This window comes from Amia ocellicauda, chromosome 10, assembly GCF_036373705.1.
Source record: "Amia ocellicauda isolate fAmiCal2 chromosome 10, fAmiCal2.hap1, whole genome shotgun sequence".
Taxonomy (NCBI): domain Eukaryota; kingdom Metazoa; phylum Chordata; class Actinopteri; order Amiiformes; family Amiidae; genus Amia; species Amia ocellicauda.
The window spans coordinates 36,743,318-36,757,699 of NC_089859.1; the positions used below are offsets into that span (position 1 = coordinate 36,743,318).

At 38.5% G+C, this 14,382-nt stretch overlaps 1 protein-coding gene across 11 annotated transcripts in view; it reads left to right on the top strand.

Moving 5' to 3' along the window:
- brd9 (bromodomain containing 9) overlaps positions 1-14,050 on the top strand; it is a 48,239-nt gene extending 34,189 nt beyond the window's left edge. For 5 of the 11 annotated variants that reach the window (XM_066716028.1, XM_066716037.1, XM_066716033.1 and 2 more), the window contains 7 exons: positions 109-204; positions 785-917; positions 3,974-4,085; positions 4,290-4,349; positions 7,552-7,654; positions 12,248-12,418; positions 13,751-14,050. In XM_066716028.1, coding sequence (XP_066572125.1) covers positions 109-204; positions 785-917; positions 3,974-4,085; positions 4,290-4,349; positions 7,552-7,654; positions 12,248-12,418; positions 13,751-13,851 — 776 coding nt within the window. In that variant the 3' untranslated portion in view covers positions 13,852-14,050. Of the gene's footprint in view, positions 1-108; positions 205-784; positions 918-3,973; positions 4,086-4,289; positions 4,350-7,551; positions 7,655-12,247; positions 12,440-13,750 lie in introns of all 11 variants that reach the window. The other 6 variants (XM_066716027.1, XM_066716032.1, XM_066716030.1 and 3 more) reach the window with 2 other exon arrangements.
- The last annotated feature ends 332 nt before the right edge of the window (positions 14,051-14,382 follow it).

The following is a 14,382-nucleotide window of genomic DNA, read 5'->3' on the forward strand; positions in this document are numbered from 1 at the left end:
CCATTGTTTCACTTTGAAGTTAAATTACCAGATTTGCCTTTTCATACAGACCACATTAATTGTCCCTTGCCCCCCCTGTCTTTCTGCGTCCCTAATTGTCAATTCCAGAGGAGGAAACCAATCCTGTGGATTTAAGCTCCCTGTCAAATAAACTCTTACCTGGTCTAACTACTTTGGGCTTCAAGGATGATAGGAGACTCAAAGGTATTTTGATTTTGCTGCTATTTCATTTTTAATGGGTCTGTACTATATTGTTAATTGTCATCCATGGGTGGTGATTACTTAAAAACATTTAGATATTTTGCATTTCTTGTCAATCACACAATTTCAAAGACTTGAGAGCAGTTAACAAGACAAAAATTGTTTAATGTAGTCATTTGACTTAGTGGGTTTTACAATAATTTGGGCTACACAGTTAGTGATGACTATTCCAAGTGAAAGAAATTAAAAGTCTACTTCATCCTACCTACCATAAAAACAAATAACAGCAATCAAATTCTGCATAATATTCAGAGTAAAATTGAGCACTTGAATAAGCTTCAATTATAATGAGAGAACCTTACATGATAGATGAACAAAACATGTAAGATTAATAGTTGTTTGGTATGTTTATCCACTTAGTTAATTCAAGTTACTGTAATGATGAACAGTAGAAGTAATTCATACAAAAAACATTTAAATACTTATTTCCCCACATCTTAGAAATATTTAATATTAAAATAGCAGCCTATTGTTATTGGTGTTAGTTCTGTTTTCAACCAGTTTTTGTTTTTTAATTTTGTAGTGACATACTTAAACAGTGCCTATAACACACAGTCTTTGCAACACAACACAATCTTCCCGGATCTCCGACCAGATGAAATGGACCTTTTGTATTCTGCATATGGGGATGAAACTGGTGTGCAGTGTGCCCTGAGGTAAGTGTCAAGTTTGGAATATATTCAGAGCTCACTGTTAATGTTGCTGTTGTTGTTGTTGTTATATTGGTTTATATTTTACAGGGCTCTACTGTTTGGAATGTAATGATATCCTAGAGCAGGAATGTCAAACTCAAGGCCCGTGGGCCGAATACAGCCCCCCAATGGTTTTAATCTGGTCCCTGTAAAGGTGGTGTATCATTAAGTAATCAGGCCTGCGACAGTTTGTGAATTAGGAAATTGCGTGTGAACACTACAATTCCCACCAGCCATTGCAAATGTCATTGGCGCGAAAACGTCAAGGTCTTTCTCTGAGGGTGCTTTTTTAAAGAACTGTATGCTTAAAGTCAGCGATGTGTTGTGTCCAGACAAAAAGCATTTGTTTGCAAATGTCAGTCTCTCATGAAACACCATTGCCGAGAGAGTAGATGATTTAGCTGCTAATCTCAAAGACCAGCTAGCCGAAAAAAGCAAGTCTGAATTGCATACTCACCTGCTGTTGACGAGAGCACTGACATAACGGACACAGCCCAGTTACCTATTTTTATCCGGGGTTAAATTCAGATCTAAATGTTACTGAAGAGCTTTTGGATGTTGCAGCAATGCACAGCACCAGCAAGATTTCAGCAAGATGAGAGACGTGTGAACCAAATTAAGTTGCCGTGGTAGAAATGAGTGGGTCTGACCACAGCCTGCGCTGTGTGGTGAGAAAACAGGTCTGCTTGCTAGGATGCAAAAAAAAGCTACGGGGGGAAAATGGTCAGTGTCCCAGTACAATTTATCATTGCATTGTACACCAGGAAGTGTTGTGTGGGAAGGTGCTGAATATGGATCATGTAATGCACACAGTAACAAACTGTACATTTGATCAGGGCTAGAGGTTTAAATCGGCGCCGATCCCAGGCATTCCTTGAGGAGCTTAACGTTGAATGTGGCGATTTGCCTTATCACACAGAAGTGCACTGGCTGAGTCGGGGCGTACTCAACACGGTTTTTGAGCAATGGGTAGAAATGGGACTTTTTCTGCAAAACAAAGGGAGACAAATATCAGAGCTCTCGGATGAAAGCTGGCTGTGCGATCTTGCATTTCTATGTGATGTTACTGATCATCTTAACACCTTAAACGTGAAGCTACAGGGCAGTAAACGGGTAATAACAGATATGTATGACAGTGTGAAAGCATTCAGTTTAAATTACGTTCAGCCAATGCAGTAAGGAAACCTTTTGTATTTCCTGACTTCCCAAGCCATCTCTAACTCTCTCTCAAACGTCATTATTCCCAGCGCTGGATTCGCTGCAAAACTGAACTTGTTGTGTAAATAATTTTAGTGCCGCTTCTCGGATTTTAACAAACTGCAATTCAGTTTCCAGCTTTTCTGCATCCTGTTTGGTGTTGATGTGAACAATGCTCCAGAGGACATCCAGATGGAATTGCAAGTTCAGTTCCGTTGGCACCGCAGAGTTTTAGCCCTTATTACCAGCGACGTTACCACAGACCCACCTGCATACTGCTGTAGGAAAATGGACCCTCCTGTACAAGTGACTGGAACTAAGACAGTTCAGGTTCAATGTGATTTATTAAGAGTCCAGAATATAGATCACAGTATACAAGTATACCGGGTACAGCAAGGCGAAACTAATACAAAGACTTTATGGACAAGTCAGCTTTTATGAGTTGAACCCCTGTCCAACTCCACCTTCCAGAGTGACCACCCCACCCACCAGAGTATCCAATGGCAGCTGCCTATTAGCATATCAAGTGACAATGGAGCCCTCACCCCGCTCTCCCACATTCCAGGGTAACGGCTCACCCGTTCCCCTCACCCATACCTTTTCTTGGAGATGATTATATCACTCCTCCCAACAGAGACAGACTGTCTCCTTACTTGTCCTTATCAATAGCTTTTGATATGCTATTGATACAAGACTGGTAAGCAAACTGTTCCTTCTGTTCCTATTGATACCAGGGACCCCACCTTTGCTCAGCCATCTGCGTTTACCTTCTGTGAATTAGGACAATACCCAAGAACATTTGGGGAGTCGACTTTAAACTGTTTTATCATTGTGGAATTTGCCCAGCTTCAGCAATTGCATTTTTCCTTACACTGCACAAGTCCTCTCGATGTTTGGAAGCACGTACCTATGCAGACAGCCGTTTCACTGACGAAGCTTAACAAATCCCCCCAGACACCACGACTGAATGACATCTACACTCCATACTGAAGATCGATTCAGCACAAGGCATTACACCGGATATTGCCAAGCTAGTTTCATGAAAACGGTGTCAGGTCTCCTCAACAAATGAACCTGCTCAGAGCAACGATTAGGTCAGATGTGTGTTCTGAATAATCGTAAATGTTAAAGATTAAGTATAATTCTAACTAATTAATTTAAATGTAGTGTGTTACGAATTATGAATAGGGATGAGCAAAAATGTATGCGGTCCTCGAATGAAACTTGAAATGATCATATGGCCCGTGGTAAAATTGAGTTTGACACCCCTGTCCTAGAGCCATAGTTAGGTGCAACTACTTGTATTTTACAAATATGTTTTTAAAATAAAAACAAACACAGGCTGAATAATGTATAACTATGATGTACAAAACATAAAAATGTCTTTATCAAAGACATTACTTATAAGATAGTGAATAACATACAAATCACTATAATGCAATAGTCTATGTTTTGGAGATAAAAGTGCACTGTCAGGGTATCTGCTGTTTTCAGCATTATAAATGGCATAAACCGTAAACCTAAGGCAACAGACATAAAACTGATTGACCTGTGATTGATGCAAGCTCAAGACCACCTGGTCAGTCACAGAAGTCCTTATTGTGTGGCAAGCTGAAGAAATCCTGGTCAATCCTGGTCTTGTTGACAAGTGGCCAGTTGTGCTCTGCCCCCTTGGAGAATCACAGTCTTGGTTAATTAATGACATTTTAATCTGGCAAAGTCTAATGACCCAGATTTTAACAAGACATTTGTAGGTTTTAGGGCTCATTTTTGAGCTCAGGATCCTCTGTGTAATATTTGAGTTTTTGTTATGCTCTTCTTAGCCTACAAGAATTTGTTAAAGGCTGCGGGAGCTTAACTAAGAAAATTGTGGACGGTCTATTAGATCAGATGACTGGAGGTGATCACTCAAAAGCCATCTTCCAAATCCGACAGGTATGTCCTGAACGCTTGTTTAGTATGTTTGAAATGTTAACATTTCCCACTTTTTTTATACTTTCTCAGGGATTTTCTCAAGATTGCTTATTTTTTAGTATATATATTTTTTTTTTTGGTCATGTTAATGTTCTTAATTATGTTAATGGAGATAACATTTGTACACAAACTCTTTAACATGTTGTTTTCTTTTTTTTTTTGTAGAAACGAAATATCGCAATTAAACCTCCAGATGATACCAAGTCCAATCTGTGTGATATTCAGGTATGAATATACACCAATCAGCCAAAACATTATGACCACTGACAGGTGAAGTGAATAACACTGATAATCTCGTTATCATGGCACCTGTCAGTGGGTGGGATATATTAGGCCGCAAGTGAACATTTTGTCCTCAAAGTTAAAGCAGGAAAAATGGGCAAGTGTAAGGATCTGAGCGACTTTGACAAGGTCTAAATTGTGATGGCTAGACGACTAGGTCAGAGCATCTCCAAAACTGCAGCTCTTGTGGGGTGTTCCCAGCCTGCAGTGGTCAGTACCTATCAATAGTGGTCCAAGGAAGTAAAAAGCAGTGAACCGGCAACAGGGTCATGGGCGGCCAAGGCTCATTGATGCATGTGGGGAGCAAAGGCTGGCCTGTGTGGTCCGATCCAACAGACGAGCTACTGTAGCTCAAATTGCTGAAAAAGTGAATGCTGGTTCTGACAGAATGGTGTCAGAACACACAGTGGATCGCAGTTTGTTGCGTATGGGGCTGCATAGCTGCAGACCAGTCAGGGTGCCCATGCTGACCCCTGTCCACTGCCGAAAGTGGGCACATGAGTATCAGAACTGGACCACGGAGCAATGGAAGAAGGTGGCCTGGTCTGATGAATCATGAGTTCAAGGTGTTGACTTGGCCTCCAAATTCCCCAGATCTCAATCCAATCGAGCATCTGTGGGATGACAAACAAGTCCGATCCATGGAGGCCCCACCTCGCAACTTATAGGACTTAAAGTATCTGCTGCTAACATGTTGGTGCCAGATACCACAGCACACCTTCAGAGGTCTAGTGGAGTCCATGCCACGATGGGTCAGGGCTGTTTTGGCAGCAAAAGGGGGACCTACACAATATTCGGCAGGTAGTCATAATGTTATGGCTGATCAGTGTACATAATGATTATACAGCATTGAGCTTTTTTTTCTTTCCTTTTTTTTCTTCATAATTTACACCCTCATTAAATTGAATGAAAATACCTTTAAATAGATTTTATTCATGATAAAGTATCTATATTAATGAATTTTGTTACACTTTGTGGCACCTCCAGGTGGTAGAAGGCTAAATTGCAACTCAACATTTTCAGATAAGCCACATTATTGTTTATTGTATTTTCCTATGAATAGCATTCCAAATGCATATTATGTGATAATTAAAGTAAATCCTATTAGTCACTTTCAGTTAGCTATATGGTTACTTAAATATGTTGGAATCACTGTTAACATGAAGTTTATGTTCAGTGCAAATCAAGGGGGCTGAGCCAAGTTGGTACTGAAAACCTGGTGTTGAATCTCTACTGTACACCAACTTCATAAGTACAGTGAGGGAAAAAAGTATTTGATCCCCTGCTGATTTTGTACGTTTGCCCACTGACAAAGAAATGATCAGTCTATAATTTTAATGTTAGGTGTATTTTAACAGTGAGAGACAGAATAACAACAAAAAAAATCCAGAAAAACGCATTTCAAAAAAGTTATAAATTGATTTGCATGTTAATGAGGGAAATAAGTATTTGACCCCTTCGACTTAGTACTTGGTGGAAAAACCCTTCTTGGCAATCACAGAGGTCAGACGTAGTTGGCCACCAGGTTTGCACACATCTCAGGAGGGATTTTGTCCCACTCCTCTTTGCAGATCCTCTCCAAGTCATTAAGGTTTCGAGGCTGACGTTTGGCAACTCGAACCTTCAGCTCCCTCCACAGATTTTCTAAGGGATTAAGGTCTGGAGACTGGCTAGGCCACTCCAGGACCTTAATGTGCTTCTTCTTGAGCCACTCCTTTGTTGTCTTGGCTGTGTGTTTTGGGTCATTGTCATGCTGGAATACCCATCCACGACCCATTTTCAATGCCCTGGCTGAGGGAAGGAGGTTCTCACCCAAGATTTGACAGTACATGGCCCCGTCCATCGTCCCTTTGATGAGGTGCAGTTGTCCTGTCCCCTTAGCAGAAAAACACCCCCAAAGCATAATGTTTCCACCTCCATGTTTGACGGTGGGGATGGTGTTCTTGGGGTCATTCCTTCTCCTCCAAACACGGCGAGTTGAGTTGATGCCAAAGAGCTCAATTTTGGTCTCATCTGACCACAACACTTTCACCCAGTTCTCCTCTGAATCATTCAGATGTTCAATGGCAAACTTCAGACGGGCCTGTACACGTGCTTTCTTGAGCAGGGGGACCTTGCGGGCGCTGCAGGATTTCAGTCCTTCACGGCGTAGTGTGTTACCAATTGTTTTCTTGGTGACTATGGTCCCAGCTGCCTTGAGATCATTAACAAGATCCTCCCGTGTAGTTCTGGGCTGATTCCTCACCGTTCTCATGATCATTGAAACTCCACGAGGTGAGATCTTGCATGGAGCCCCAGACCGAGGGAGACTGACAGTTATTTTGTGTTTCTTCCATTTACGAATAATCACATCAACTGTTGTCACCTTCTCACCAAGCTGCTTGGCGATGGTCTTGTAGCCCATTCCAGCCTTGTGTAGGTCTACAATCTTGTCCCTGACATCCTTGGACAGCTCTTTGGTCTTGGCCATGGTGGAGAGTTTGGAATCTGATTGATTGATTGCTTCTGTGGACAGGTGTCTTTTATACAGGTAACGAGCTGAGATTAGGAGCACTCCCTTTAAGAGAGTGCTCCTAATCTCAGCTCGTTACCTGTATAAAAGACACCTGGGAGCCAGAAATCTTGCTGATTGATAGGGGATCAAATCCTTATTTCCCTCATTAACATGCAAATCAATGTATAACTTATTTGAAATGCGTTTTCCTTGATTTTTTTGTTGTTATTCTTAAAATACATCTACCATTAAAATTATAGACTGATAATTTCTTTGTCAGTGGGCAAAAGTACAAAATCAGCAGGGGATCAAATACTTTTTTCCCTTACTGTATTTGTATATGGCCTGGGGCATATGCATTCATATAGATGTGCCAAGTGGCTAAAACTTAAGTAATTGGTAATGCAAGCTTTGGAACCCTGAAAACTTGGGAGTACAATTATTACATTTTGTGTGTGTATTTCTCATGAATTGAATAAAAAGCAGCATTATTTTTTCAGATTTACTGGTGAAATGGAACTTTCTATTAAGTGTATTTTTTAATTACTATTATTTTATTGTTAAAAAGCCATCCTTAAATATTTCCTTTTTAAAACAAACCATATAGACTAATCATTTAAAACTATTTTTTATTCATGTATTTTATTTAAGGTTGGAGACGTAGCTGGTATGCCAGGAGAAAACACGTCTGTTCTGGATTTTATGAAGTCCTACTCTGACATGTCTCTGGATATGTCAGTGTTAAATAATATAGGTAAGAACACAGCCTAAATCTTTTCTTAGCCCCCCTCCCCCGATTTTCACCTGATTTTACTGTTGACTTATATTTACTCATAACTCTGTAGCTACAAGGGTTAAAGGCACGTATATTATGTGGAATTACTCAGCACAAACTGGAGATTCAGAAAATAACATAAATAATTGTGTTTGCCCCCCCCCCCCCCAAATTTAGTACAGAAATAAAAAAGTGTTTGACACTGAACAATGAAATTTAAAAGTCTTATGAACATGTGTGAAAAGAGAAACTCAAATGTGACCTCCAGTACAAAAATTACAGTCATCTATATTAGACTACCAAAAACTGCAATAACTATATACAAGTAAAAATGGGGAAACAGAATTCCAAACATCTGGGGCTGGTTGTACTAACAGGATCAGAAAACAGGATCGAGTCTGGATTCACTGGATCCGGATCATAAAAAGGCGTTGTACGAAGCAGATCAAGATCGGGCTACACTGATCTGATTGTTTGATCCGTTTATTAAGCAGCGCGGACAGTGACTAAGGAGTCTCCTATTGACTTAAACCGGCTCGTCAGTCTCTGGTGCGGCAATTTGAACATCTACCGCGCTAATGACACAATGATAATCCTAATCCTTTCAGAAAACTATACTGTGCTATATTGCTAATGAGTTTATTAGTTAAATAAACTTAGTTGTTCACTACATTTCCCAATGCATGTTAATGTCAGTGTGCTTATCGTTGCTACTGGATCCGACACTTCATTTGTTGTCCGTCTTCCAAAAAGTTGTCCGTCAAGGACAGGGCATGTTGGATCCATTAAAACCTCACTAAGTACACAACCTTTCCAGTTTCTTGCACTGGTGTGTGTTTCTTTAATTCCTCAACTACAAAAATGATATAATAATAATAATTAGCCAATAATCAATTGTATTTATAACGAGCTTTTCTCATACCCAGTCAAAACAGACAAGATCAAACAGGCAACACAGCATTAGCAACTTGAGAGTATTAAAAAAAAAAAAAAACTTGCAACTAAGAGAGATCCTTAAAAGCTTTTTTTAAAAATGTGAGTTTTAAGAAATGTCTTAACTATGGATTGTAAGGGCGCTTCTCAAAGCATTGCACGTGGAGCTACTACAGTCTTTGTTTGATTAAAGGACGACTTGGGCGGATCCGCCCCAAAATTCGGGCATCAATTACAAAGTATTAATTATCTGAGAAACAATTTGAAATAAAGACATGCAGTTTTTTAGCTGCGTAGCTGAGATTCTGCTGAAAAGGACTATGTGCGTTCTTCCTGGTTTTAGAAATTCAATGTGCAATGCAGCACATGGGGATGGAATTGCCCAATGTCACTGTGTGTGTCATGTGCCATGGAGATCTGCCTATACTAGCCAATCCAAAAAACCCTGTCTTAGGCAGTGGAACAGATCAGCAGATAAGTGTCGGGTTACAGACCGAGCAGTGCCAGAGAGGGGGGGAAGAGGGGAAAGTCGGCAGAGTGAGAGCGAGAGAGGGGCTTATGCATTTCAGCTCATATCTCACCTATTATATATGCTACTGCTATATATGTGGTATCTATGGATTCAGAACAGCTTCAGCTATGCATGTATTATGTACTTATAATACAGTATATATTATATTATATATAAGTGGAAAATGTGCAATAAAGTAATTAGATTTCTTTTTTCCAGCAGTGGAAAACAAGAGCTGATCAAGATTGTGAGGTCAGCAGAATATATAACAAGACTCCCTGGCATGCCAGGTGCCCCTCTGCCACTTCCTGGAGAGGCCCAGCTTTGCTCAGTGGCATGTCTGAGGGACCTGAATAACTCAGGGAAAATAGAATCTCAATGTTCTTCTGGGTCAGTTTGCAAAAAAGGTGCATTATTTCAGTGTTATGTATATAGTTTATTGAAATACAATGCATATTTCAATACCTAAGGCTTTGAAGAGCCAAAACTGTTCGCTATTACTGTGCGGGGTGTGAACTCAATAATAATAATACAATTAATTATATTTCTTTGTTTTTATTGCACATTGTTCACTCAAATACTGTCTTATAAGTACATTATACATGGAAAATGCATTTATCAGAGGTTGTTCTGAAGAAATAGATATAAAACACTTTGTGGTTTATAAGCAAATGCATATTGTTTATCAGGTAGAATGTAAAAGTGGTAAAAACTGGAAAAATTGGCTCAGTCCTCTGAGGGTTAACTTAGTATTAGACAATGAGAGACTCTGCCATTAATACAAGTTTTACATTTACATTATGTTAGCTAGCTACAGATGTTAACGTCTGGCTGCGCGTCATCTTTTCATTATTTAGACATTGTTTGGGTCTTAAATTATATTTGTTGAGGTCTTAAAAAGCATTGAATTTGACTTGGTGCAAGAACCCTTTCTTGGCTCTGTCCCCTTTCTTGTTGATAGGTATAACATTTTGCCGTCTTCCAGTCAGTTGGCAAATCATCATTTTAGTTAGAAATTTACCTAATTTCTTTAAGTACTGTTGGAAATATACCATCTGGCCCAGGTGATTTGTTAGTTTTAATTCTGCTTGTCCCTTTAGTACCTCCTCCTCATTTATCCTGATCTCTCTTAGGGTTTGACTAGACAGATTGTTAACATGTGGCATGTTATCCATTTTTTATATCATAAAAATCTCTGTGAAATACTCATTTAGAGCATTTGCCACATCTTGTTCGTTTTCCAAGTTACTTCCATTTTTGCCCTTTATCTGTTTCACTTCCTCCTTTATTGACCTCTTGCTTTTGTAGTATTGAAAATAACTTTTTGCATTAGTTTTAGCTCCAAGAGCTATGTTTATTTATATTTCCCCCCTTTGCTTTCCTGATCCCTTTCTTAAGATCTCTTTGCAGTTCAACATATCCTTTGTAGTTTCTGTAGTCTCTGTCACTTTTGTATGCACTATACAACATTTTCTTTCTCTTGATATTTTTTGCATACTTCTATTAAACCATTTTGGCCAGTGTTTTTTGGTCCTCAATTTGCTAAGTTTTGGTACAAATTTCTCCTGAGCCTCAAGTAGTATATTCTTAAAATATAACCATCCATTTTCATTTTTTGATATCCATATTTTGAATATAGTCACTTTAGTCATTACAGACACATGATAATCTTTGCCTCATCACAGACAGGAACTGTTGTAGTGACACATCCCAGCCAGCACATTGCCTCAGTCTCTGCACAGTCTAGATTTCACGGATATGCCCATATTTGGTATCATTGTAAAGTGTACAGGTCTACCCTTTACAAAATTAAAGGTATTTGTGCCAATGAGACAAACAGTGTTTGCGTAATAGGGCATGGAATGTAGCCCCCTTCAACCCTCTGGGGAGTCACCGAAAAAAATACGCATTTCTTTCACAGCCTGTAGCCAAGCACTGCATATGGAAATGGCCATATCTGGTCTCATTCGAAAGCTAAAGAACTGCGGTTTTCAGTCGTGACAGCTCCTGTGAGAGACAGTGTTATAGTAATCTGACTTAGAACACTTGTCCCATCCCTCTTATGATTTGCATAGAGAGTTGAGAGAACTGGATGGAGAGATCCAGCACCAGCAGCCATTGTATTACATTCAGGGGATAAAATTAACTTTTTAGGCCACTAGCCACTATGTCTGGTAGAAGGAAAAAACTTACCAGCCACTTGCTATTTTTACCAGCCAAAGGCAAACATCACAAAAAATTCATGAGGGTGTGTAAATGTATGGTGAACATGTTAAAACGTGGCATTTATTCAGGTAATTAATCAATCACCATAACAAAAGCTAATTGCACACCTGTATAGACTAGACAGGTGTGTATGAGGGAAAAGGATCTGGATAGAAAAAACATGCTCCCACACAGTTTCTACTTGCAAGTGATATGCCTTTGATCAAAACATTGCATTCTATTGAATTATAACACTTGCTAGTAGAGACAGTGTGCGGGATCATCTTTTTCAAATTAATCAATCACATATGCAATAACATGGCAGCTAATGGGGATCTGTATAAACGCACTAACATGAGAAGGGGTGTTATATGGTTACACATTATTGCTCTTCATACTCCTCTTCCTCTTCAGTGCTACTCCCTTCTCTGGGTTTTTGTACGTCATTTAAAGGATTTCATTAGATTGGCTAGATATTCATAGTCACGATCTGTGGTTAGGTAAAAATATATAATCTCTAGGAATGATGACAGGCAGTAACGTCCTTTCCATTGGTCAATATCATGCACACCAGCAAAGACGCAATGTAAACAAACCACGTTTCTCTTCAGCAGAATCTCCGCTACGCAGCAAAACATGCATGTCTCTATCGCAAATAGTTTCAACATAAATGAATACATTGTAATCGATGCAATTGATATCTAACACAACAACTAAAAATAAATATTTATGTAAAAATACATTATTAGAAGACGTATAGAAATGGCATAATAACAGCAGACCTGTCAACTGTCACGCATGTCGTGTCAATTTTATTCCCTGGTTACATTGGTAGGTTACCCATCTCAGGTGCAAAAATTAGGATTGTTAGAAGCCCTTTAAAACGCACTATTCAACTTTTGTTGTGGACTGCGTTTTCTCAGTTAAGACAGTGAAGAAGGAACCGGACCATGACGATGGACACCTGCATTTTGATGAGACAACCAAGCTGCTGCAGGACCTCCATGAGGCTCAAAACGACCGGGTGTGCTCCAGGCCCTCCTCCAACCTCAGCTCCCTGTCTAACACATCTGAGCGGGAACAGCACCATCTAGGTAAAGGCTCAAATAAAACAAGTAAGCACAGAACAAACATGGAAATCAATTGAAAGATGTTTAACACAACGGAGTAAAACACTATGTTTTGTTATTTTTTGTTTTGTCAACTTATACAGTGCACCTACGTATTGCATCACTCTATTGTAAAAAATACTACAAAGATGTAGGGCTGTCCCGAAGGGTCAATTGCTACCTTTATGGTTTGTAACACATTACCAAAGGAAGGTTTGAAGCTTCGTTTGTGCTAATTTGCATAATTTACCACTGACGTCACATTAGCTACTAGTGTATAGATTTGAATAAATAATTTGACTTTATTTGTTTTTACAAGCAGAGTTTATTGTGCAGGTATTTTATTTTATTTTATTTTCGTGAAACATGTTAACCTTCCAGTAAAAGAGCACCTTACTCATAATTTATTGTATGCGTGGTGACGTTTGCGTGTTAACTTAATTTGTATTTTATTCAGTACAGTGTCGAAAATTGCGAATTGGTGTAAAACCCTTGATGAATACACCCCAGTGTTCAGTATGTTGGTCAAATGATCCCCGAGATTGGTTGTTACACCACGATATACCAGTTTTCTCTTGCATAGCTTACATTCAAGTTTTTTTGGGGTCTTCTGTGCATTTATCAAACAGTTACCAAACAGCAGATGTTTTTAGAGACATTTGATTATTTACCATTTATACTGCACAACAGTTTGCTGTTAAAGTGTGGAGTAGTCCACATGTATGCTGGCAGGTGGGTGTTAGGGCTCTTGTTCAGAATAAAAATAAAAATAAATGTATCAATTTAAGTGTATATTTTCGATATAATATACATATTTAAAATTTAATCTGGTCCAGTACCTGCTGACATGACAACTTTTATGTGAGTAATGGGGATAATACAAATCAAATGTTTTATTTAAGGGACATCTGAAGTGTGGTTTAGTATTCAAATAGTAAATTTATTGGCTCTTAAAAACTTAAGAGTTAATAATGTATTTATACTCAATGCTGTTCTGTGTTTTCATTAAGTCTCCACACCTGCTATAATTCAATTCTTAAATTCAACACAAAATAATAAGAAAAAGACAGACCAAAGGTTAAATTACATTTTAAAGTTAATAATATACAACAATGTACATATTATTGAAAATTACCACAGTGCTTAACATTAATACTTTGCATTTAAACATTATTTATAGAGATTAATATATAACGTTTGTTATAATAATCTAGGTATGACCTATTTATCTTGTCTGATTTATGAATGCAAACTATTTAACACTTCTTGTTTTTTTGTTCCTCCCATTCTCTCTTTAAAAAAAAAAAAAAAAAACAGGGAGTCCAGTTCATCTGGCTGTGGGAGACCAACCTGAAATGGTCCATGATCCCTATGAATTCTTGCAATCACCAGAGCCTGGGTCTACTGCCAATAGCTGATTCACATAAAACATGTGTAGAAAAGTGACAATTTTTATATGATTTGTTACTTACTTGTATGTGTGTGTATGTAATTTTTAATATGTGTTACTGGGGTGGTACCTCTAATGCTACCTACCATTCAGTGCTGACTAGTTGTGCAAAACAATATTTTTTGTATGTCTTTTGAATACAAATAAATGTTGTTCAGTCAATTTTATACTGTACTAGTTGTCTCATTTTTGCATTTTAAAGGGTTCTTAAATTGTGCATATAACTCTTCTTGGCTCACACCTTTTTCCATAAAACATAATGTTATATTCAGCATCTTGGGAATAATATGCATTTAGTTCATCTAATGTATAGATTATCAATTGCATTATTTATTTTTAATTGCAACTCCTCTTGTTGAAGGGTTTGAGTTATTATTTACAGATTTTCAGTTGTTTCAACAATCACCATGTAATTAATAAAAACAGAAAAATCATCTTAGGCTTAAGGGTAACTACATTTTTAATGCAAATGTACCTACATCCAGGGGTTAAATTGGGC